Raw genomic sequence first — 26,805 nt, 5'->3', positions numbered from 1 at the left:
AATAAAGGAGAATTTGAAACATTGCTAAGAAGTACCATGGATGAGAAACTTTCCCCTGAACGTTCGTTACAGCTGCCTCGCGCAGGGAGAGTGAATTATTTGTGAATGTAGAGAGCTAAACCATGCATGGGAGTGATTTGAATGTGGAAATCACCTTAGCAACAGTGGATAATATGCACAAGGACAGAATTTAAATTGTACGCTCAATCAGATAAACCTGCACACACTGATCTCCCCTCCCCTCCCCTCCCCCTGACTGCACAGGTATGAATCAGGAAATGAACTCCCTGGGTCCCTTTCCAGTATTTTATTTCAGACCCCCATAACGCTGAGCAACATTTAACCTACCCCAAGTGCTAACTGTGTCTGAGACGAGTTGTCCTTAATGGCTTTGAGAGTTCAACCTGTTGTTTAAGGTTGCTTGCTTTTGGAATAAAAGAACACTAACTAACTAAAGCATTAAACATTTTTAATAATAGACAAAAACAAATCACACTCTTCCCCAAATTCTTTGAAATAGGGATAAGGTAGAGCAAACGCCTGCAAGATTCTAATAGTGCTGATTACCTCACTAAAACAAATCCAAACCTGTTATAGCAGTGTAAAGCAGAAAGATCAGCTGCTCGGTTTGCTTTCACTCAGAATCAACTGTGGTGCAACAAAGAACTTGCACAAAAAGTGTTAAGGTTGCTTAACTCTCCTGAGTCTCAAATAGTTTTTTTCAGTTTTCAAATGCTTTCTCTGATGCAACACAGCATTAAATATTGGCTGCATTTGCTGACAACGCAACCATAGGTGACGCAGTACTGGCGCATGTGCAAATGCAGCCTCACCGACTGAAACGCCACTGTCTGCGGCGTTCAGGCAGCTGTCAGTAATAAAGATGGCGCGCTCAATTTGACACAAAAAAATGAAACCAAATCCCCTCACCCCTTAATGGCTGCGATCGCCACTTCAATTCCCCCCTCCACCCCCCAACAGTACCCCGTTCCATCCTGCGATAGCCACCTCAATCAATTTCCCACTCACTCCCGCGATCGCCACTTCCCTTTGCCGCTCCCTCCCACACCCTGGATCGCTGCTCCATCCCGCCGATCACTCCCCGACTCGACTTGCCACCCGGAGAAGTGGTGGGAAGGGCGAGCGGTGAGGGCGGGGAAGTGGCAAGCGGGGAAGCGAGTGGCGAGCAGTTGGGAGCAGGAGAGAATGGTGGGATGGAGCAGCAAGCAGATGGGTGCAGGAGGGAATGGTGGGATGGAGCAGCGAGCAGATGGGTGCAGGAGGGAATGGTGGGATGGAGCAACGAGCAGATGGGTGCAGGAGGGAATGGTGGGATGGAGCAGTGAGCAGATGGGTGCAGGAGGGAATGGTGGGATGGAGCAGTGAGCAGATGGGTGCAGGAGGGAATGGTGGGATGGAGCAGTGAGCAGATGGGTGCAGGAGGGAATGGTGGGATGGAGCAACGAGCAGATGGGTGCAGGAGAGAATGGTGGGATGGAGCAGTGAGCAGATGGGTGCAGGAGGGAATGGTGGGATGGAGCAGTGAGCAGATGGGTGCAGGAGGGAATGGTGGGATGGAGCAGTGAGCAGATGGGTGCAGGAGGGAATGGTGGGATGGAGCAGTGAGCAGATGGGTGCAGGAGAGAATAGTGGGATGGAGCAGCGAGCAGATGGGTGCAGGAGGGAATGGTGGGATGGAGCAGCGAGCAGATGGGTGCAGGAGGGAATGGTGGGATGGAGCAGCGAGCAGATGGGTGCAGGAGGGAATGGTGGGATGGAGCAACGAGCAGATGGGTGCAGGAGAGAATGGTGGGATGGAGCAGTGAGCAGATGGGTGCAGGAGGGAATGGTGGGATGGAGCAGTGAGCAGATGGGTGCAGGAGGGAATGGTGGGATGGAGCAGTGAGCAGATGGGTGCAGGAGGGAATGGTGGGATGGAGCAGTGAGCAGATGGGTGCAGGAGAGAATGGTGGGATGGAGCAGCGAGCAGATGGGTGCAGGAGGGAATGTGGAAGAGAAGCGGCGATTGAGGCAGTGATCAAGAGCGGGATGGGGAAAGAGAAGCAGCGACCGCGGGAGGGAGTGGGGTACTGTTGGGTGGATGGAGCGGCCATTAAGGGGTGAGGCAACACTCGGAAGTCATTACGTGTGATGTCATTACGTGACGACGTTGCCGCAAGCGCGGATTCATACTGGCAAGCTGGCAAATGTTCGGACAAACTGATGACGTCGGCGATCGCTCTGCGTTGTTAGGAAACACTCCATTAAATATTTTCTCTGCCCTTCTAATATTTATTATTGGGCTGAATTTTATCAGTGCTCCGTGCTCCACTATGGCCGCTGTGAAGTCGGTGGCCTTCTGACATGGAAGCGCCTCTGCAGAGCTCCCGCGATATTACGCGCGGGGGAGGGCTCATTTAAATGGAGGAGGCGGAGCGGCCAATCCCGATAATGAAGGAGGGGGGGGGGGGGGGGTGGGGGTGCGGCTGCCGTGTCCCTGGCAATGGTGTCTAGTGCCACCATGCCGGCGCCATTTTTAAAGGGCTTCAAGCCCTTCAGGAGAAATTTACATTTTTAAAGATGCTGGTTCTATAAAAAATTAAATAAGGATTTGTCCACACCTGCAATCCCCTCTCTCACCCCCCTCACAATGCATAAATAGCTAGTTTTTTCGGCCTACCCCCCCAAAAAATTAGGTATCAGTAACGACCTTTCCCCCCAAATCTTTTTGACCCTGAACCCCTTCCCACCATCCCCACAGCCAATTAAAAAGGTTTTTCCCACTCCCCCCACCCTAATAATTTGACTCCTCCCCCCACCCCATCAGTCTGTCACTTCGGAACTCCATATGGAATTCCAAAGGCGCACGTGTTGTGGCCGGTGGCCGTAAAATCAGGGCGGGACGGCTGCCGGCAGCAGATAAGTTAATTAGCATTTTTATTACCCTTATTTCAATATTTTAGTGAAGGCCCCACTGCCAAGCGGCGGGGGGGGGGGGGGGGGTAGTTGGGGGGGGGCGGTGGGGAATGCTGCACCGAGGCCTTGCCACTGCCACTAATATCCAGCAGGGCATTCTCGGCATGGTGGGTTGTGGTGGGCCACTCCCACTAGTATTTTACAATCCACAACGCCCAGGGTCTGGTAAAACCTAGCCCAATAAATAGAAGTGAGGAAAAACCCCTAGAGGTCGATATTAAAATGTGATATCAGTATCAAACATGTTCACACATTTGGAAAGAAAAATCCCCCGTCTGTTATCTTAACAAGTTATGGGTTTTGTTAAAATTAAAGGACAAAGGAGTTTAACTCAAATGCATCAATGCATTTTTGCTGATATTGCACAGCTTGTTTTAAAGATAGTCATTTTAAAAAAAATCCCCCTTCAGTGCTCCTTATGCCACACACAGTCCCCTGTCTAAGTGATAAACTCTTAGCTCTCCTGCTCACTGCTGGTGAATATTGTGGAATCACACTTTTATGACCATCAACCTGAGGCTGTGATTATTGTTTAATAAACGTGAACTGCACAGTGTTTATTGGCCATCCCTAGTTGGATGTAGCGTGGAACTAGAATCTCATTTAGAAGGGACCATGTCGGGATGAGTGAAACTCTTGGAATTTTACAAGAATCTGGCAGTCTTCATGGGAATTTTTCCTGGTGCAAGCCCACGCATGAGCAGAATTTATTGAATTTATTTTGGGATCAAAAATTAAGGAATTATGGGTTGCTAGTCCACTACAAAAACCATATACTACCATATCAATAGTCACGAGGCTACCGTGCACTGTGTAGGAGAATTGTAGGCTTCAAACTACATTCGAATGCAATCAACGCTAAATTCACAATTGTGATCTAGGTACAGGCTGTTGCTACTCCAGTCTGCAAAGAGTTAAATCAGCCACACATACAATTTAGTTCTTTTTATACAATCCGCTGAAGTACAAAGTGACTAAACTGGCTGAGCCACTTTGTAGATCTGCAATGTTTTAGAAGTTTACATTTCTATGCTGACAGTGCAATCTTGAGATTATTTACTGCGCAATGTAACTGTGCAGTCAGGTGCAAGGTCCGAGTGTGTGCATTTGAGTATTTGATGCTAAATTCCAAATAAAAACTTCCAACCAGGCTTGGCAACTAACAAATGATAACAAAACACATGTTGTTTGCACTTAAGGTTTGTCATGCTCCATCCCACTACTGTTGCTGGACAGCACATGGTCGCTTATTAGCATTGGCTTCCAGCATTTGTTTATAGCTCTGGCATAAATAGAGCTCATTGCAGGTGGATCCTCCATGACCTCTGCACCTTTCCATGTGGAATTCTCTCAATGTTTGCTGAGATAAATTTGCATATCTACATGATTTACACTATTTTACCTGCACACAAAGGAGTGAATGCCTTAAGGAGCTAACGCCTTTTTCTTTAAGCAGCCAGTTGGACAGAACCTCCAGTATGACTAAGATCAATGTGATTCACCATAACTACGATTTGGCAGGAAGATGAAAACATTTTTTCCACAGGTGACAAGTCCTGAAGATGTCTGCCAGACAAGGTGTGGCGGCTTTGTGAAAACAGACACTGTGAAGCGAGCTAAACTATGACTTCCTCAACAATGTCTGGCAGACAGTTGAGGGCTTTAATGAATTTAGGTTTTTTGGAGTTTTTTTTTAAGGACAATTGGAAATAAAAGTGAAGATTGTATTAAATATAAGCATCTCTTATGGGACTGCATTTTCCCTTTGGAAAGATCCTATTCTTGTTTTTCCCCATATCATATTTCATGGCGTGAGCCTGTTGCCTCCTCTAATCTGCAGGTGCACCATTTCTCTAATTCTGTAGTGGTGTGTTTTTAGAAGTGGCCGGTAGATTGGGGCTGAACACAGCATTTCTTGACCAAGTAGTCAATTAAATCATCTCTCTTTGGAGTCAACCACCAAAAACTGGGAGGCTTATGATGTTGAAAGCATCTGTGCCATAATCATGGCACATTTTTCCTCCTCATCCTCTCAACCTCTCTGCAGCCTTTGAAACGTTCGGCCAAACCATCCTTCTCCAATGCCTCTCTTATGTTGTCCAGCTCAGTGGACTGCCCTCCCTTGATTCCACCCTTATCTATCCAATTGTAGCCAGAGTATCTCCTGCATTCATTATGATGAATTTCACCTCCTTTAATCTCTTCCTTGCCTTGTAGAATTACCTAACTGGAGTTTCCCCAAGAACTTGAGCCCCTCTTCTTCCTCATCTACATGCTGCAACATCATCCAAAGACATAGCAACTGTCTCTGTGCTGTCAGACTACTTAGCTGACATTTGGTCTTGCAGTTTCTCCAGTTAACCAGGAAGATTGATGCCATTGTCTTTGAGCTACCCCATCACAAAGTCCATATCCTTGCCACTGATTCCATTCTTCTCCCTGGCCACTCCCTCAGTTTGAGGCAGATTGTTCACAACTATGACATCCAATTTGACTTCAGGCTGAGCTTCCAACTCCATATACCCCATCTCAAAGACTGCCTACTCCCAATATCCCTGCCTCAGCTCATCTGTTGCTGATACTCTCCTCCATTCCTTTGTCACCACCAGAGTCAACTATTCCAATGTTCTTCTGGCTGTCCTTCTATCCTCCACACTCTGTAAACTTCACTCTCCTGCCTGTATTCTATGCTGCAACAATTCCCACTCATCATCATTCCGGCCCATGGTAACCTACATTGGCTGCCAGTCCCTCAAGGTCTCCAATTTAAAATTCTCATCCTTGTGTTTAAATCCCTTCATGGCTTTGCCCCTTTCTATCTCTGTAATTTCCTTCAGACCTGCGGCCACCCTCTCCAGAGCTCTCTGCCCCCCTGACTCTGGCATTATTGCCTTCAGTCCTCTAGGCTGCACACCCTAGAATTCCTTTCCTAAACCCCGTCACCTCTCCAACTGCTTTAAGCCCTTCTTAAAGCCCATCACTGACCAAGCTTTTGGTCACACCTCCTAATATCTTTTTCTTTGGCTGATTAGGCCCCTGCAAAGTGCCTTGGACCATTTTTCCACATTTAAGGTGCTATACAAGCGCAAATTGTTGTTCTTGTTGGCTTTCCCTGTATTTTATTTACTTATCTGAGATGTGGACCTCACTCAAAATACAGATATAAATCCACATCCTAAAATGCCCTACTACCTAAAATTGATTATTTTTAAACTCAGTGCTCCAGGAGAGTAGAATGGCTGAACATTCAATATATTAATGACAGCAATCCTTTCTTTTCCAGCCCGACAATACCGATAACCCCCAGTGCTTAAATCTAACTTAAGGCCTCAACCTGCCTTCAAACATTTGATTTTTGAAGCATCTGCCCCACATCGCCCTGGCATATTCATACAATCCTCTGCATGTGGTAATTCTGTTTAATTTTCTGTACAAACTAAGACAAGAAGGATCTAAATCATGACAACACTTTATGGCTACTGATCTAATGGATGAAATTCTTCTGCTAATAAAATATATGGTCCGCTCCAAAATTAATACCTTGCTAAAGATGTAGTATTCTCAAATCACGCAGCTCAAATTTGTGCAATTCTATTATTTTGTTAGTCGATTGCCAACTAAACAGGATAAAAGAGGCTTTCTCCTGTTCCTTATTAAGATGAATTTCACCTCCTTTAGTTACTTATTTATCAAAGTCTGTTTCAGATTTAATAACTACTCCAAGGCCTTTTCAATTTAGTTTATTAAGGTGCTAATTTGCTTTATTGGAGCTGCAGCAGAAATATACAAGCCATATTTTGAAATGTGTCATAATGATTAAGCTCATTAGGGTAGTCCTCTTATAAATAACTATACACACTTATTTTGGTTTACATTAGCCAGCCATCACTCCGATTTAATATGCAACCTGCACTACCTGCAGTAAGCTCATGGGGGCAACCTTGCCCAGTATATTTGCTTTTTTTCCCCAACGGGCATAGTTTAGTCTCCAAGTGCTTTGTTGCTCACCTGAAAGTCTGCTGGAAATTTCTGCTGTGATTGCCGGCATCCCACTTGCTCGCCCAGGGGAGATGGGTGTTGCAGGATGAACAGAGGGTGCAGAGATCTGCCCAAGATAGGGGTATGACTGGTCATAGGTCCATGGTGGAGAATGCTGTACGTGCCTGGTATCTGTGAAGAGATGGGGGGAGGGGGAAGAAGTGTTGGCTTGTTTTACAACTGAAACCTCAGCAGAAACTTTGTAGAAATAAAATCAAGGACAAAAGCTACCTTAATTATAACACAGAAATAGCACAAACCATCAGAGAAAACAGCGAAGGTTTTTCGTCTGAAATGTGACCTGAAAAGGTTTACCGCCTTTGTTATTTTTAGAAGTTATGTAAGATACATCTTTCATTAAACATGGTTTTCTGGTCAATGCATTTCACAGCAGTTTATTCACCGCTAAGGAGCACCTGCATGAGCTAAACCGCATCAATTCCACTAGAACAGCCTCACAAATTCCATAGCATACTGATTAGATCTAGTTATCCAAGCCAGCAGCACGACTGGCTGTTAATATAACCCAGCTGACAGCAACCCAAGGCACTCAGTACTTAACAAAGAGATGAATCAGATGTGGGCTTATCGGAAAGTTATTCATGGAAATCAGAAAATGTGCAGTTTGATTTTTAAGCAGATGCACAAGTCGCCAGTTTTCCAACTTACACAAGCCCCACAAGTGCCAGCACAAGTAAATGTCCTGTTACGGAATCTCACGCGTTGTTACAAACATATGACTTGCTCCAGCCCCTGCAGTAATGGCACTTTTGCATCCCGCCAACTGTGGTGTGAAGGAACTAATGGCTGTACGGACAAGGCGGCCCATTTGAGCAAAGGGCACCTTCTGCTCATTCTTACACACCTACTCCCTTCACTCCCCAAGACTTTCTCTCCTTGAAACTTTGACAAAGTCTACGTGAGGCCTTTATGTTAAAAATGATCCCATCCTATCCCAAGCCCAAAGGACTTAAGTTTTCTTTTATATAAGCCTCTTTTAAAGACGTTTTCTGCTTATCCAAGTAAGGACTGTCAGTGCGGGAAATAAACGTTCCCATGTTGGGTAACCAGTGTCATCATTAAGCATTTGCAGATGAGGTTTAGTATGATGATTTTCCTTTCTACTTCACCCAAAAATGTACCTTCATTACAACTCCAGGAGAACACACCATGCTGATCTTTCCACACCAACCATTCTAGTGGATCATTTTTATTTGCGTTCTTTTGGTCCACTTTCCCCCAAGCTCGTTCACTTTGGATCTTTATACCAGGCAGACAAAAAGGATTTCCACTCTACTGGTCTATTGTGGATTCAAATTCAGAACTGAAAGGATAGTTCCCTATTTCACTGTCCAACGCAACAGTTTACTTTAGAAACAAATTGACACTCAGGGCACCCCTGACATAATGCAATATTCTGTACTGAACTTGTGTCACCTCAGATGAAATGGCACTTTTGATGATCTGATGTTATCCTGTGCACTCATTACTTGAAGAACAAAAATCAATACAATTGCAAAAAGTCAACTGATATATTCTTCTATCACACTGCACTGTTTATAAACATGGCAGTGAAACCTTGCTAGTTCTTGTTAATGGAGACAGAGAGGGAAAAACTTGTTTGCACCCAAACACAGGCAGGAGGCGCCACAGGAAATGATTAGATTAGATTAGATTAGAGATACAGCACTGAAACAGGCCCTTCGGCCCACCGAGTCTGTGCCGAACATCAACCACCCATTTATACTAATCCTACACTAGTCCCATATTACTACCAAACACCCCCACCTGTTCCTATATTTCCCTACCACCTACCTATACTAGTGACAATTTATAATGGCCAATTTACCTATCAACCTGCAAGTCTTTTGGCTTGTGGGAGGAAACCGGAGCACCCGGAGAAAACCCACGCAGACACAGGGAGAACTTGCAAACTCCACACAGGCAGTACCCGGAATCGAACCCGGGTCCTTGGAGCTGCGAGGCTGCGGTGCTAACCACTGCGCCACTGTGCCGCCCATTCTTGTGCAAGACTGGATAGGCACGAGGTGCACCTAATATTGAGCCTTGGGGCCTCACTGTCATCAAAGCAGTGAGCTGTGGACATCAAATAGGGCATTCTCAAGCTGCTTGTCGAAGAAAAGGCCACTGCGTTGCCAGCAAAGGCTCCCAGTTTTGTCGTTAAAAGGAATTAGGAGAGGAATGTGAGTGGGAGGGGGATGATCAGGAGGGAGGGCAAGGGGTCGCCAGGATTGGGGAGGGTGTTCTTTTACAGTGAGTGTGAACTGCATGTTTAGGGCTGAATTTTATGGGCCCCCTAGGGATGGGAACGGAGGCGGGGTTGTTGGGTGACTGTGGAGTGCCCGTCATCTTCTCAATGCCTTACAATTTAGTTCGGGGCGGGGAATGCTGGACTGTCTCCTCACCCAGAGGCCAATTGGGGCCCTTAAGTGGCCATTAATTGGCCGCTTCCTGCTGCCACTGGTATTTCCCACCAGCCGTGGTGGGAGCCCCGCCACCTGGGGAGGTCGCCTAGTGAAATAAGGTGGCCTCGCTGAGGGCTTGAGGTGGCCTCCTCCATGGGCAATCTGTGGCCCACTGAGGGCCCCCGGTGGCAAAGGTCGCCCCTCCGCTAACAACTCTTCACCCCCGCCCTCAATGACCACCCTCCCCCACCCTTGTCAGGGCCTCAGACTGGCCCTGGCGATCCCGCCACACTTAACTGGGGTCCAGGGCTCCAGTGCTGGTCCTGGTCCCAGGCCTCTTGTGGTACCAACTGTTCCGGTTGGCGCTGCCGAGCTATAGAGCTGTTGACCCTCTGATTGGAGGTGGGGTCCCCATCCTTAAAGAAGTGGGGACCCTGGCGCCTGAGCGCTGTTAAATAGAGCCGGTGGTGGGGGGGAATCTCCAAGGGCCAAGGGCCAAGGGCCGCGTCCCGGTTCCACTTGCTTTTTGCGTCTGGCGTTGGTACCCCCCGTTGGCTCCATAAAATCCAGCCCTTAGTGTGAATGCAGGATGAAGTATATGCTGATCCCTTAATACAATTGACATTTGCAGTATAAACTGAACCCTGTGACTTTATATGACGACTGATATACTAGCCCAAGCAAAGAATACTGAAAATTTGAAAAACAACACTTGCTGCCAAAATAGATACATAAATCTCCTCTGGGCAATTTCATGCTTGTAATCTAGTTAAGCACCACACCTAGATGCTGGCATCCAGTATGGCTGAACAGACCAAAAAAAACATTCTCATGAGATGTGTGAAAATATCTATCCATCTCTACATTATCCCTCCTAATATTGCTTCTATCAGTGTCTGTTCAAATACACTAGCATGCTGAATGTATAGACAGTGCACAAAAATACATGAATCAGAGTTTCTGGTTGACAAAAGTAGTACAGGATTTTGAACCTAGACCCTAATTCACAAGCATCTTACCAAGGGCATACAGGAGTCAAATGGAATATATTAACAGTTTACACTGAAGATAGGCAATGGAGACTCAGAATTCATACAATTCTGCATTGAAGGGACTCAGTTCTTCAAGCGTTAAGAGAATGAGCTTATAAATTCAGGGGTGGGGGATGTCCTGAGTCCTCCAGTCTTGTAGCAGTTTACATATAATTTTCTGTTCTTCAATCGTTTCACAGAGCATGAAGAAAATCTCATTGCTTTGTTTTCCCAGACATAGTCAATGTGTTTTTTTCAGAAATAAGGTTTTTACTTTATGAACATATACCTTTTTATTCTACCCTTGACCAAGCAGGAATGCCATTTATTGCTCTCAAATAACAGAAACTGCATCTGTGTCGGCAGTGTTAACAAAAGGAGGGTCTCCTGCAATCTGCCAGACACAGCAAAAGAGATATATTCTAAGCAGATTTATCAGTAACTGGAGCTGGAAGGAGGAGACCAGATACAGTAAAACATGCTTCTTTGCCACTAGAATGCTGCATCCAAATAGATTCATCAGAAGGAATGGCAACAAGTGCCTAATCTGGTATACATATAAATTAACCGATAAAGGTGTGAACTGAGTCTACTTATGGTCCGTGTTTGGAAGCTTTTTATGGCTAAAAATGTATCTATTAAGCGTGAAATAACCTGAAAATTTTAGCAGTCTCGTGCTAATTGCTTTCTCTTTTGTTCTCTATGGATTACCAGCTATACCATATGAAAAGTTCTCAGATACGACTTTGATGCTGGGAATAGAATAAATGCTAGAGAATTGCCCAGCAGAGAACAGATTCTGTTCTGATTTCTCTCCTGTGAAATTGTGCACGCTTTGACACTTGATATTCACAGCTGTAAGGAAGCATGACTTTGTAGATGCGAGGAGAGGGGGGGGGGGGGGGGAGCGGGTGGTATTTGTGAATTTGGGTGGTAGTATATGAAAAACAGTGGAAATAAAATCAGGAGAAATGTTTAATAGACGGCTGAATTTACTTTCCCCATTTTACACTATCTTCCAAAGTTAAAATACTGCACCTCCCCCAAACCTCCACAAGTATTTCTTTCTTTTATCCTGGTACTTTATTTTTCCAAGTGCTTGTTGTTTCCTTTTCAATTCCCTCCTCAAACCTTTGAACCAAGACATAAATGAAGGCAGTGGCGTGAATTTTTTGATTACCATTATTTTAATATTACTTTTAAATGGTTTGAATTAAATGGACATTAAATAATAAATGGTTATTAAATAATACCACTTGGAAAGTCTAGGCTGTAGGACATCATTTAAATCCCACAAGTGACTGATCCGATAACCAATGAATGTAGGAGTTACATTCATTGTTACCAGCGGTACACTGATCACATATGTGCCATTTGTCAGGTATTCTGTTGAAAGCACTTAGTGAGGCTTTTCTTGACCTGTGTCACAGGAAATGTCCAGCTCCGCAGGTGAAAAGATCAGGAAAAGGGGACAGAAGCCTAAATTACCACCATTTTTACACTGCCCGAGGATTTCCGGGGCTTTCCTGCAGCAGCCAAGCTTGTCTGGCAGTTGCAGTGAGGGTGTAGAAAGTGTTTCCAGCCTCCACCATCTTTCCTGAGTGACTGTTTGCTGAGCACCTCATGGCAGGGTCATGCAAGGAACATGACATTTTGCAGCTCCGTAGTAGTAATAATGGCAAAACTGCCAGTGTTCGGCATCACAACTCCTCTGAAACTGACTGCAATTTTTGGAGTCCGCACATGCGCAGTTAAACATGATTTTCTGCTTCTCCAGAGGGGGCGCTGTTGAGGACCTCCAGAATGCAATCAATTAAAAATCACTGAACGGATGAGAACCTCCATTCTTATGCTCTTAGTCTCACTGTAAAAACCCTTGAAAATGTTAAACTTTATTGAATGAAGTGTAACTGGGTTTTTAACAGCATACAAAGTTCATAATTACTGCTAAGCATGCTCACTGGCCCTGAAAGAGTAATTTTATAATTGTTGAATGTCAAAATTCTCCATTATGATAAGAAATTGCACATATTTTAAAAATAATACATTTTGTAAAGTTTGTTTATGATATTTATCTTCTATCTTAATTCCATGTATATGTCCCAATCATTTATTTTGGCGATCAGTAAAATTTTAAACATGGATTGTGAATGGATTCAGTGGTTTTTATTTCCTAGTTTGCTGTCTGTGAGAATTCTTCAATATAATTAGTTGCTTATCCTGCTTGATGCCATCATTACTGCTGGATGCCTGGAGATCCCCTTGGCAAAAACAAATGTTGGGAAAGGGGAAATCCACAACACAGAGATCGCGAGATTTTAGTGGTCAGCTTTCTTTGAAGTCAACGGGCAGTTCTGTTGCTTCACCGCTGGCCGCAAAATTCATTCCAATTAAATAGGTTAGAGAGAGCCAGGGGTTGGGGGTGGGCACTTTGGGTGGGGGTGTCACAGTGTTAAGTTGTGCAAGGCTAGATCTAGGTTAGATGTCAGGAGATGGTTCTGCTGTCACGTATGGTGGACGCCGACTCGCTGAATTCCATCAAGCAAGAGCTGGACCAGTTTCTTGCTTCAGTTGACATCATTTAGAACGTAAGAACGTAAGAAATAGGAGCCGGAGTAGGCCGTTTGGCCCCTCAAGCCTGCCCCACCATTCAATAAGATCATGGCTGATCTGCCCCAGACCTCAACTCCTCTTTCATGCTAGCTCCTCATAGCCCTCAACTCCCCGATAATTCAAAAAACTTTCTACCTCCTCTCTAAATACTTTCAGTGATCTAGCCTCCACAACTCTCTGGGGTAGAGAATTCCATACATTCACAGTGGCGCAGTGGTTAGCACCGCAGCCTCACAGCTCCAGCGACCCGGGTTCAATTCTGGGTACTGCCTGTGTGGAGTTTGCAAGTTCTCCCTGTGTCTGCGTGGGTTTCCTCCGGGTGCTCTGGTTTCCTGTCACATGCCAAAGACTTGCAGGTTGGAAGGTAAATTGGCCATTATAAATTGCCCCTAGTATAAGTAGGTGGTAGGGAAATATAGGGACAGGTGGGGATGTGGTAGGAATATGGAATTAGTGTAGGATTAGTATAAATGGGTGGTTGATGGTCGGCACAGACTCGGTGGGCCAAAGGGCCTGTTTCAGAGCTGTATCTCTAATCTAATCTAATCACAGTTTTAAATGAGTGTCCCCTTATTCTGTAACTTTGTCCCCAAGTTCGAGATTCCCCCACTAGTGGAAACATCTTCTCAACATCTACCCTGTCAAGCCCCCTCAGAATCTTGTGTGTTTCAATAAGATCGCCCCTCATCCTTCTAAACTCTAATGAATAAAGGCCGAAGCTGTTTAGACGTTCTTGATAAGTCAACCCCAGGAATCAGCCTAGTGAATCTCTTTTGAACTGCCTCCAATGCCAGTATATCCTTTCTTAAGTACAGGGACCAAAACTGTACACAGTACTCCAGGTGCAGTCTCACCAACACCCTGTACAGTTGTAACAAGACTTCACTATTTTTAAACTCCAACCCCCTAGCAATAAAATTCCATTTGCCTTCTTAATTACCTGCTGCACCTGCATGTTAACTTTTTGTGTTTCATGCACAAGAACACCCAGATCCCTCTGTGCTGCACTTTTTTGGAGTCTCTCTCCATTTAAATAATAGTCAGCCTTTTGATTCATCCTACCAAAACTCCATCTGCCAAGTTTTTGCCCACTCATTCAACCTATCTATATTCCCTTGCAGATTCCTTATGTCCTCTTCACAACATGCCCTCCCACCTATTTTTGTATAATCAGCAAATTTGGATATATTACACTCTGCCCCCTCCTCCAAGTCATATAGATAATAAATAATTGAGGACAGATCCTTGTGGCACTTCACTAGTTATGTCTTTCCAACCTGAAAAAGACCCATTAATCCCGACTCTCTGTCTTCTGTGAGTTAACCAATCCTCAATCCATGCAAATACATTACCTCCAATACCATGAGCTCCTACCTTGTGCAATAAATCTTTTATGTGGCACCTTATCGAATGCCTTCTGGAAATCCAAATACCAACATCTCAACATCTACTGGTTCACCTTGATCCACTCTGCTTGTTATATCCTCAAAGAACTTTAGCAAATTTGTCAAACATGATTTCCCTTTCACAAAACCATGTTGACTCTGTTTGATTTCATTAAGCTTTTCTAAATCTCCTGCTGTTTCTCCCTTAATAAAGGACTCTAGCATTTTCCCAACGACTGATGTTAGGCTGAACTGCCTATAGTTTCCTGCTTTTTGTCACCCTCCCTTCTTGAGCAGGGGCGTCACATTAGTGGTTTTCCAATCCGCTGGGACCCTTCCGGAATCCAGTGAGTTCTGGAATATTTTGACCAATGCCTCCACTATCTCTGCAGCCACTTCCTTTACAACCCTTGGATGCAGGCCATCAGGTCCTGGTGACTTGTCTGCCTTTAGTCCTATAGTTTGTCAAATATTTTGTCCCTCGTGATGGAGACTGTTACAAGATCTTTCCTCCCATTAGCTCCTTGCTTATCTGATATCTGTGGGATGTTTATAGTGTCCTCCACCATGAAGACCGATGCAAAATATTGGTTTAAATTATCTGCCATTTCCCTGCTCCCATTATCAGTTTTCCAGTTACATCCTCCAAGGTTCCCATGCTCACTTTAGCTACTGTCTTTCTTTTTATATACCTGTAGAAGCTCTTGCTGCTTGTTTTTATATTTCTTGCCCATTTACTTTCATAATCAATTTTCTGCCTCTTTATTAGCTTTTTAGTCTCCGCTGCTGGTTGCTAAAAAATTCCCAATCCTCTGGTCTACCACTAGTTTTCGTCCCTTTGTATGCCTTAGTTTTTGATTGGATACTCTCTTTGACTGCCTTTGTTAACCATGGGTGGTTCATCCTTCTCATCGAGTCTTTCTTTTTGTCCGGGATAAATTTTTGCTGAGCATTATGAAATATCTGCTTAAATGTCTGCCACTGCTCATCAACTGACCTTCCCCTTATCTATTTTCCCAGCCCACTTTAGATAACTCTTTCTTCATACCTCTGTAATTGCCCTGGTTTAAGTTGAGGACACTGGTCTGAGACCCGAGTTGCTCGTCGTCAAACTGAATTTGAAATTCTACCATGTTGTGATTGCTACCCCCTAGAGGATCCTTAACTATGATATCTCTTATTAATCCTACCTCATTACACATTATTAGATCTGAAATAGCTTGTTCCCTGGTAGGTTCTGCAACGTATTGCTCTAAGTAACAATCCCTGATGCACTCTACAAATTCGTCTTCCATGTTACCTCTGCCAATCTGATTTGTCCAGTCACTATGCAGATTAAAATCACCCATGACAATTGTAGCACCCTTCTTACATGCGTCCATTATTTCCTCATTTATACTTTGTCCTACAGTGAGACAACTCTTCGGGGGCCTATTGATGACTCCCACCCGTGACTTCTTCCCCTTTCCATTTCTTATTTCCACCCAAACTGATTCCACATCACGATCTATTGCACCTATATTACTACTGAGCACTGCACTGATACCTTCCTTTATTAACAAAGCTACCCCACTTCCTTTTCCTTTTTGCCTATTTTTCCGGAACGTCAAATACCCTTGAATATTGAGTTCCCAATCTTGGTCACCCTGCAATCACGTCTCTGTAATCGCTATCAAGTCATATTCATTTATTTCTGTTTGTGCATTCAACTCATCTATCTTCTTACAAAGGATGGGTACTGCAGGGAATTCAAAGCCAGAGTGATCTCCTGGACTGGTTTCGGTCAGTTGGAGAGGAATTTTTGCCCCAAATTAGCTTTGGTTTTCATCTTTTTTTGTCTCACCCAAGACATCATATAGCTTTAGGATGGGGTGGGGAATGTATATATTGTGATTATTGCAATTGGGTAGGTGGGGCTGGATGGACCATAAGGTCACTGTAGTGACTGTCTGTCATTGTTCATTCCTATGCTCCTCCTATTGGGACTTTTTCACTGCTCATGGAGATTTGCACTCAAAGTCCTGATCGCTGAGGCCTCATCATGCAGTCTGGCCAACATGTAAGCCTGAGTGACCTGCAGCTGTGCTTCATTTTCCTACCCTTACAACTGGCTCTGGCACTTCTATCCAGTGCTGGGGTGGGTGAGAAACAGGAGAATCTGTGCAAGTATCAGATGAATATCAAAAATTTTAAAATGAAAATGAAGGTGTTTTGTTTTTAAGCAGGGCTGTGTGGATTGCAGACACTGTGTGGGTGATCGCATTGGCGACATCCTCATGGCGCCATCAATTCTCGAGGATGCAATCTCTGAGAAATATGAAAAATATTTTATCATCATTTGTGGTTAAAATTCTTTTGCCGCTAATTTAACAGCCCCCACAATTTTAATGAGCGAGTGTAGTAATCTCAAAGGATTATTTGGTAACAGCAAAAAAAATCACTAAATTACTGCTTCAGGCAGTGGCAAGAATATGACTTACTCATTAGTAAGTCATATTTGTGTCTTCAATTCCTGGGAAAACCCTATTGCAAACTACCTGGAATTAATTGTATAAAACTTGGAATGATTGTAGTGAGGGTAAAATGCATTTATGTAGTGCCTTATTACATCTCTCTGAAACATCTCAAAGTGCTTCATGTACAATGTACCTTGTACCTTCAAGTACAGTGACGGTTGGAACTTATTTTGTGCACAAAAGTCCTCAAGCAGCATCAATGAATGACCAATTATCTACTTCTGGGGTAAGAAAGATGTTGGCTAGAATAATGAAAAGGGTTCAGGACATTTACAAACGCCATATTTAGGAATTGATGGCGTCAATATCATATTGCATACACATAATTTTTTTTGTACAACAGAATCTCTGCTCAAGTTTCTTCATTGGATCAATCATTTCACTACAGTGATCTCTCCTGTCTTTCGGTTGGGACTTTAAACTAAAAACTTTGTCTACCTGCTCAGATGGATGTAAAAGATCCTATGCTTCTACTTGAAAGAGAGCAGGGGGGTTCTCCCAGTGTCTTGGTCAAACATTTATCTCTCAACCAACATCACTGAAACAAATAAACTGGTCATTTATCTCATTGCTCTTTGTGGGACCTTGCTGTGTATAAATTCGCTGCTGCATTTGCTGAAGTTACAGCAGTGACTGCATTTCAGGAGTAATTCATTAGCTGAGAAACCTTTGAGACACCCTGAGGATGTGCGAGGAGCTATAGTATAGCAAATTCTATCTTATGTTAGTAATAACAGTGACCATGAATTGGTTTAAATATTTTAAAGGCAGAGGTAGATAGATTCTTGATAAGCAAGAAGTGAAAAGTTATCAGGGTAGGAGGGAATGTGGAGTTGAGGTTACAATCAGATCTTATCGAATGGCGGAACAGGCTTGAGGGGCTGAGTGGCCTACTCCTGCTCCTAATTTGTATGTTCGTATGTCCGCATGCTCGTATATACTAGGAGCCCAACACTACAGACTAAGTCCATACTGTGTATGTACAAAACTGCTTTACTAATTACACTAAAATACTTAGGAGAGGAATTTCAGGCAAACAGGTCCCACAGCATAATTTCAAGGCATATGTTAAGTGGCAAGAAGTCATTAACCCAAATAAGCAAATGGGTGAATGCCTCCCTTAAAATAGAGGGAACAAAAATTTTAGGCAAGCATGTTAAGTTTTATGTACTAGAATTTCACAAAGTAACTTCTGACCCAAAATGCTGGTGGTGTAAATTTACAGAATTTACCTCAGGTTTAAGAATCCAATCTCCCTATTCTCTCTCTCTGTCGTTCTCCCTCTCTCACAGACAGACAGATAGACACACACAGACATTTGCAGTTCTATGGGCATGAGACACTCTCCAAACTTTACTCTCACATCTGAGAGAAAACTCTCTGACTTGTAAAACAAACACTGGAAGATAGTTTGGCATTGAACCATCCCACTAACCTCACTCACTCTACAGCTGAATGGCATAGTACATTGCAAAGGAATAGCAGTAGGTTATTCAGCTCCTTGAGCATGTTCCACCATCCAATTAGGTCATGGTGATCTGTACCTGGCAGATTATGTTCCGTTTATGACAGGAATTGAGTACATGCCCAGGATTCCTCACATGGTGACTTCCTACTCACAGCTGCATCATCATGGGGTGGTACTGAAGCAATTCCCCACAGGACAGGATAATAAATTGGTAGGTGAGTCAACTTACCCTGTTTTTTATATACCTTCTAGAAGCCAGATTAGCAGTGCCATGAGCAATGAATTGTTCACTGCCGCTCCTGACTGTGAATTGATATGTGGCTTATAAGGGAATGTATCCCACCCACTCTTCATTCCTAATTGATATTTTCCTTTGAAGGAAGGCATCTGTTTTTTTTTTCTGTTCCCTTTTCGCAGCATAGCAATCTCTGACTGCTGCTTTTGGTCTCCTCCCTCTGCCACCACCTGTAACTCTGAGGTAATATACTGAACCTTGGTTTTCACTTGGATCAAACACCTGACGTCTCTTCTTAACCAGAGCAATTGAATGGGACTGAGAAGCTTTACATATCACCCCCACCAGCCTTTTAGACACATACCCTATGGTTCAGATCGCTCATTATTAGTGACGACTTCTAACTGAAAGGTAGCCTATCAGGGAGGTGCAGTAAACGCCTCTACTTACAATCGAGAGATTGGAGGTAAGCGTGCTGATTTTACAATTGTAATGAGTGTCAATGCTGGTGCAAGTAAGGCACATTAAGCTGTATAACTTCACTCATGCCTGCTCGTAATGGTGCCCTTGTAGTTTCCTCCAAATTTCATAGTGCTAGTGCTTGTCTGTAGCTAGATACCAGGCTGGCAATAGCACTCTGAATTTCATGGAAAACGGGAGCATGCATGCACTGAAATTTTCTTAGTGTTGCAAGTTTACTGGTCTAAAGGGTGGACTCATGGTAAAAGGCTCCTTGTTTGCAGTCTTTTCTACAATTTTTCTCCAAGTGGTCCTCTTTTGTACAACTACATGTGGAAGAACTGCAGAAAATCTTACCTCAGTCCATGAAAACAGCCTTGTGAAGAGATTCTAATTATAATGCAATGAAATGAGGCTTTCCCCATGGCTCAGTTTACCCTAGTGAGCAACTAAGCCATAGAGATCAGCAAGATCCCAGGCTTGATCCCTGCAAAGATAATCATAGGATCATAGGAAATAGGAGCTGGAATTGGCCATTTGGCCCGTCGAGCCAGACCTGCCATTCAAACAGATCACGGCTGATCATCTACCTCTATGCCATTTTTCCCACTATCCCAATATCCCTTGATGTCGTTAGTATTCAGAAATCTAGAAATTTCAGTCTTGAACATGCTCAACAATTGAGCTTCCACAGCCCTCTGGGGTAGAGAAATTCACAGATTCACTACCCTCTGAATAAAGAAATTCCTCCACATCTCAGTCTTAAATTTCCTGCCCCTTATTCTGAGACTGTGTCCCCTTGTTCTAGACTCACCAGCTAGAGGAAACATCCTATCCATATCCACCCTGTCACGCCCTGTAAGAATTTTCTAAGTTTCAATGAGATCACCTCTCATTCTTTGAAACTCTAGAGAATACAGGCCCAGTTTCTGCAATCTCTCCTCATAAGACAATCCCGTCATCCCAGGGATTAGTCTGGTGAACCTTCATTGCACTCCCTCTATGGCAAGTATATCGTTCCTCAGATAAGGAGACCAAAACTGTACATAATACTCCAGGTGCAGTCTCACCAATGCTTTATGCAATTGAAGCAATACATTCTTACTCTTGTACTCAAAATCCCTTGCAATGAAGGCCAACATACCATTTGCCTTCCTAATGGGGTGCTGCATGTGCATACTAGCTTTTAGTGACTCATAAACAAGGACACCCAGGTCTCTTTGGACATCAACACTCCCTAACCTCTCACCATTTAAGAAATACTCCGCCTTTCTGTTTTTTCGACCAATGTGGATCACTTCATACTTATTCACATTATTTTCCATCTGCCATCTTCTTGCCCATTTACTTAGCCTGTCCAAATGATGTCAGCCATGAGAACAGTAGGATCACTCTTAATGTCACCTCAGCTCAGTTGGCAGCAGTCTCAGATTTGAGTCAGTAGGGCTTTGGTTCAAACCCCATTTCAGGACTTAAGCATATAATCTGAAGTGGCTGCAGAGGTGCTGTTTGGGCCAAGGTGCCTCTCTTCCTTTTTAGGAGGACATAAAAGACCCAATGGTACAATTCAAAGAAGAGCAGGAAGTTCTCTTGATGCCTTCACCAACATTTCTCATCCTCAGAACCAACCAAACCAAAATAAAATTACTCAATTGGTGGCTGTGTTTGTGCTTCAAAAATAACTCATTGATTGTGATTGAAAATCGCTGAGATGTTCTGGGAAAATGACGTGGTGCAAATATTTCTTTCTAAATGGCCTCAGAGCCATGACTGGGTTAAGGAGAAGATATCGGGCCTACTCCTGATCATTATCCAGTGACCTCTGCTTACCCCATTGGAAGTGCCCTTGTGTGGATATTAGCTAAGGACAGGATCTGCCACAGCAGTGAACTAACTTGATGACGTTTACTGTCAAGGTTTACACATGAGTAATCAGTGGTTGGATCTAGTACTGGAAGGTGCCTGGCGGCTATGAAACTGTATGCCAGCAAGGAGTGAATATTTTTAAAACAGGAAGGGAGGGGAGAAAAAAAAACAAGCTGCCACAGAAAATGTGCAGAAAAAGTAAGCAACGACAATTAAAAGTGGTCTTACAGAACTTTTTGAATATACATTGGGTCTCGGAAGATAAGCTCAAAAGGAGACCTGCATCCACTGAATGCTGGTCTCCCAGACTTACCTGCTGATCTGCTATTGCTCATGTTATAGACTCACTGAGGGCCTGGAAATGTGACTTTGCACATTTTGGTGAGAATGCAAGCACGAATTGGGAAGCGCTGTGATGTCCTCCTCCAGAAGGCACTGCCTCCAGCCCCTAACGCTGATTTCATGTCACATGCATTGTGTGAACACATCTGAGATACGATCAAATGATAAAGGCTGCTGCAGTCATTTGTCCTCATGTAAGCTCAAGTACAAGAGAACGTGAAAATTAGGAAAGGGAAGAGGATCAGTCAGCTCACAGCAACCTCTCTCCTCTGATAGAGTTATTGGCCTCAATATTATCAAACAGGGTAGATAGGGAAAAACTATTCCCATTGGTGGAAGGATCGAGAACAAGAGGGCACAGATTTAAGGTAATTGGCAAAAGAAGCAATTTCAACATGAGGAAAACTTTTTTCATGCAGAGAGTGGTTAGGATCTGGAATGCACTGCCTGAGAGTGTGGTGGAGGCAGGTTCAGTGTTTAGGATCTGGAATGCACTGCCTGAGAGTGTGGTGGAGGCAGGTTCAGTGAGGCATTCAAGAGGAAATTGGATTGTTATCTGAAAAGGAAGAGTGTGCAGGGCTATGGGGAGAAGGCCGGGAGTGGAACTAGGTAAGCGGCTTGTTTGGAGAGCTGGCACAGATAGGGTGGGCCAAATAGTCTCCTTCTGTGCTGTAACAATTTTGTGATTCTGTGAAGTCAATTAATGAGAATTTCACACTCTAACTGTTCTCACAGCTCCCTGTTGCTACTTGAGTCCCGTTCAGGGCAGGCTTTACATTCTCCCATCATGACTGTTTAAATCCTGAAGCATGTTGACATGTTTATTCCTATAGCTGCACTTATTAGGCAAAGGAAATACGGAATTGAGCAATAACCTAAATCCCACTAAAATGTGTACCCCTGACACTGTTTGGAAACCGAAATTGGATCCTTTAAAGAGTATTTTCAACAGTGGGTGTACCACACACCTACCATCAGCAGCACTCTCTAGGTCCAGGACTACATGCTGAGGGACACACTAAAGCTTGGGGCAGCCGCAGCAAAGGCTCAATGGGGAAAGACCACTGTGTAAGGTCCCCCCACCAAGCAGAACTGAGGGGCTGGATCCATGGCAAACCCCTCGAACTGTATTGGGAAATTTTTCGTTTGCTGTAAGATGTAAAAATGAATCTGGCATGACAAATGAAATGGAAGGGTTGTAAGGCAACTCATGATTGTATTGAAGGAAACTGATCTCCCTTGCAATGTTTGTAATTTTTGACTTGGTGCTGTTAGAAACTGTTTGGTAATGTATTTTTTTACAGATTTTTATGAATAAAGTATATTTTGGAAATAAAAAAAAAATCAGCAGCACTCTCTAAAAGTTCCATGATGCCCTTACACAGCCCAGGACAACAACAGAATATATCCTTGGTTGCCTTTTGCTCATTCTTTCTCCAGGTCTGTGAAGACAGCCAAGGACTGGTCTCCCCCTCACTGCTATCAGCTTCTACTAAATGCAGTGTCTGAAATAACAATTTGATGATGAAATGCTTGGATTCACAATATACATTTATAATTGCTTTTCAAATCCATCTCATTTAGATTCACAATAGGGAAGCTGACTGTTTCATTCATAATTGAAGCTTTGTTTTTCCCTCAGTAACTTTGGGCAGGTTTCAGATACTATACAATGTTAAGAGGTTTACCTCAAAATTTTGTGCCACTTGCCTTATAATTCTTTTTTTTCATCCCCTTTTCCTTTTTTTTCTTTTCCAAGTGGTACAAGGATAACCCCCTCAACACAGGCAACTAACAAGACGCTCATTGTCTCCGATAGGTGTTAGGGTTGAGTTGATTTGGAGCCAAGACACAGATCTCAGCCAAATCTCTGAGCAAAAACATGCACCAACCATTCGGTGCAGCCAGTCAGACTCAACAATTTAAAGCTTAACACACACACATAAATCAGTCAGAGATGGTACCAGTGAACAGGCAGCTTCTTGGGCAAATACCTGTCGGCTGTCTGTAAAAGTCAGATCATGCCTGTTTGGCTTCTTCCCTCCTACCAAGTGAAATGAACCCCCTCCAAGGCTGAATAGTAAATTGCACTGAATGAAATAAGAGACTGCAAATCTACACACATGGCTTTTCTAAATTTCAGATATAAAACAATATATATTTTTTAAATGACATTGGTAAGCTTTCTGTTTTTCACTGCACATCGAACATCTAGGGGTTTTATCTCTATTGTTTTTCTCTGTTTTGCACCCAGTCTTTCTATAAAGCTAAAGATTGTCAGCTAAAGTAAATCAACATCATTAACAGAAGAAATGGTCTTCATAGGATCAGTAAAATAAACACTAAACAGTGTAAAGATTACAGCCCTGGGTTAGTGGCATGGACTGATCAAACTTGTTTGGCAGAAATCCTTCGCTCAACTATTTATGTGGAGGTGTTAATCCATTTGAAATAAATTGGTTAATAGTTGTGGTGAAATAGTGGAGACGAATTGCAGACAAACATTGTGCACTAGAATTGTGGGAGTAATTTCAGGGCCTTTTTTTTAGTTTTGATCTTTGGTTTAAGATGCCAAACACATTTAAACATAAACTTTGAAAGCAGAAATGAACCTTGAAAATGTGCTATTGGTGGAGATTAGGTACAGTTCATATTGAGAAGTTGGTTACAGTAGATCATCAGTTATTCAAACACTTTGTGACTTTAGGATGTCCCAAAGTGCTTTACAGTCAATGAAATACTTTTGAAGTGTTGTAATGTAGGAAAACACAGCAGCCAATTCACACACAACAAGCTCCCACCAACAGCAATGAGATCCTGACCAGATAATCTGTAATTAGGTGTTGGTTGAGGGATAAATATTGGCCAGGACACTGGGGAGAACTCTCCTGCTCTTCTTCAAAATAGTGTGATAGCATATTTTATATCCACCTGAGAGAGCAGATGCGACAGCTTCAGTTTTAACATCTCATCCAAGAAGTGGCACCTCCAACTGTTAAGCACTCTCTCAGCGCTGCACAGGCATGCCACCCTGGACTACGTGCTCAGGTTTCTGGAGTGGGACTTGAACCAACAAACTTCTGACTCACAGTGTTACCACTGAGCCACAACTACACAGCTTGAAGTGCTACTACATGTGAGACAGAGAAAGGATTAAAATGTATTTCCAAGCTGCCTTCATGGTTCAGTGGATAAATGGTGAGGTATGGTACAATGTCATACAAACCATAAGTTCCCAGCTTCAATTCCTGGTACTGTGCTGAGTTAGCTGAACTCAGACAGAGCAGTTGTCAGGTGCTACACTTAGCCTCAAAGCTCCTGTGTTGCATGGGGGAAAGAAATTAGCCAGCATTCTCTGATCGCAATCCAAACCTCTGCTGGAAAGTGTGAGTGTGGATAGGATTAGGCTTGGCTACAATATCATCCATGATAAAATAGCCTAATGACAGTCAGTGATATTTGAGAAATGAACACTTGGGAGTGGTATCGGGGGACTGCCAGAACTAGTGGAACCACACCCTGGCAAGGGTCAGCTCTTTCGGGAGATAAGGGGAGAAAAGAATTGGGAAAAAAGTATTTCTGAAGCAAGTAGGCTTTCAGATACAGTAAATGTCCTACCCTATCAAAGAAACAATATGCAAGGCACTGCAGTACGCATTAAAATACACTGCAATACCACGCATTGCAAAGACAAAATACTGTGTGTTACACTGAAGTTACAATGCACGACTGGTAGAAATGGCTTTCTTTAGTTTAGCTTGCTGTTGCGAGTCCATTCATAAAAGACAATAGCAGTCTGACAATAAATCTGTTCCCTTTAATCCTTTTACATATGATTTAAATTATCTAACTTGAAGTCTGTACAGTGAAAACTTTGCTTTTCCGGCTCAAACAGAAAAAAAAACCCTGCAGATAAAATCTGAATCTTTTTATTAAGACATTTTTAAAATATTCTTTAAAACTCAAAACATATTGAGGCTGAATAAGTAACAGGAAAAATGGCGTGAACTTTATCTTGTCAAAATTTTAAAAAAATATTTCGAACTTTCCCCACCTCTCCCAAAAGTGTGGATCTTGTTGTTTTATGATTTGACTGGTGCCAGCAGTCCTGTGGTATCAAGCCCAAGTGGTCATTCTTTATTTGTCACTTGATAAATATGGATGAGGAAGTCCATATGGTTTATTTTAGCTCACTCATCTTGCAAGAAACCTACCCTTCTGACCCCCAACACAGCATTGATAGAACCATAGAGCTTTACATCATAGAAGACCATTTGGCCCAATGTGTTTATGTCAGTGCTGGCACTTTGCTAGAACAATCTAAAACTAACTCCGCAATCTTGTGTACTCCCCAGAGCCCTGAATCCGTCCTCTGCTCAAAATATTTATCGACTCTTCCCTTAAAAAAGGCAAAGGTCTCTGCCTTAACTTCTCCCTCTGATAAAGCAGAAAAATGGGGGAAGCCATGTCGGGAGGGCTCCCTGACACACTCCCTCCGCTGGGGAACTTTCCCAGGATAGCCTAAGAAGCAGATCGACTGCTCACTCCACCGAGGTGGGCAGCCAATTAACATTGTTGAGGCCCCAATTAAGGGCAATTTTGTGGCCTCACCAGCATTTTTGGGCAGCCTCCCTGCAGCAGGCTGGAGGGTCTCAAACTGGAGGTTCCATGTCCCAATGACGGGGCAGTGGGCTGGAAAGGCCAGAATGCCTAATGGCTTCAGCCCTCATAACGTTGTATTTCCAACCAAATCTCAGAGGGAGCCTCCATGCTGTGGCGTCCTCATGGTCCACGGCCTGCTTCAGCAGTGCCCACCTCTCCTGGTGGGGCTGCCGAGGTTCCAGAGCTGTCGGCCCTCTGATTGGGCTGGCAACATTGACAGCCTGCCCGTAGTAGGGCAACAAGGACGAAGGTGACCAATTAGGAGGCTGCCTTCTGGAAGAATGCTGAGTTGGTCTCACTGCTGGCAAGTGTGGGCTCAGGACCCCTATTTGGTCCCGACATGGGGTCCCGAAGCCCGTGGGAAAATCCAGCCCTCAGTGTCAGCAACATATGTGACTGAGGAGGGCATCATAGTCAAACTTGATCATGTCCTCAAGCAACATCCACTCAGGTGGACCTTTCAGCAGATATCATTGGACATCAATCATCGAACCCTATCTACCTCGCGCATTGTTGTTGAGGCTAACTGCAGAACCCCAAATATGGCAATGGCTGAAACCAAGTACCTCAGTACAGGCTGGAAATCAAAGTTGAGACCTTCAGCTATGCATCAAATTTGTCTTAATTGTATGAATTCCTTAAAAGAATAAAATAACTCAACTTATTTCTAAGGCAGTCCCATTAAGAAGCAGGTCACAACAGTATGCAAATGAGTTGCATGCTGGAGTCAGACTGTTTTTATATGAAGCGTGAATAAAATAATTCCTGGGGAGCCTGCCAAAAATATT

The 26,805-nt window shown here is 43.6% G+C and overlaps 1 protein-coding gene across 3 annotated transcripts in view; it reads right to left on the bottom strand.

The window, feature by feature from the left end:
* The window catches only part of runx1 (RUNX family transcription factor 1), a 237,640-nt gene that overhangs the window by 3,918 nt on the left and 206,917 nt on the right, over positions 1–26,805 (bottom strand). For all 3 annotated transcript variants that reach the window (XM_068041112.1, XM_068041114.1, XM_068041113.1), the window contains one exon: positions 6,985–7,146. In XM_068041112.1, coding sequence (XP_067897213.1) covers positions 6,985–7,146 — 162 coding nt within the window. The remainder of the gene's footprint in view (positions 1–6,984; positions 7,147–26,805) is intronic.

The sequence above is a fragment of the Heterodontus francisci genome, chromosome 10, assembly GCF_036365525.1.
Source record: "Heterodontus francisci isolate sHetFra1 chromosome 10, sHetFra1.hap1, whole genome shotgun sequence".
Taxonomy (NCBI): domain Eukaryota; kingdom Metazoa; phylum Chordata; class Chondrichthyes; order Heterodontiformes; family Heterodontidae; genus Heterodontus; species Heterodontus francisci.
The sequence above is the reverse complement of the archived record's forward strand: the minus strand, read 5'-3'. Positions and strand labels throughout refer to the sequence as shown.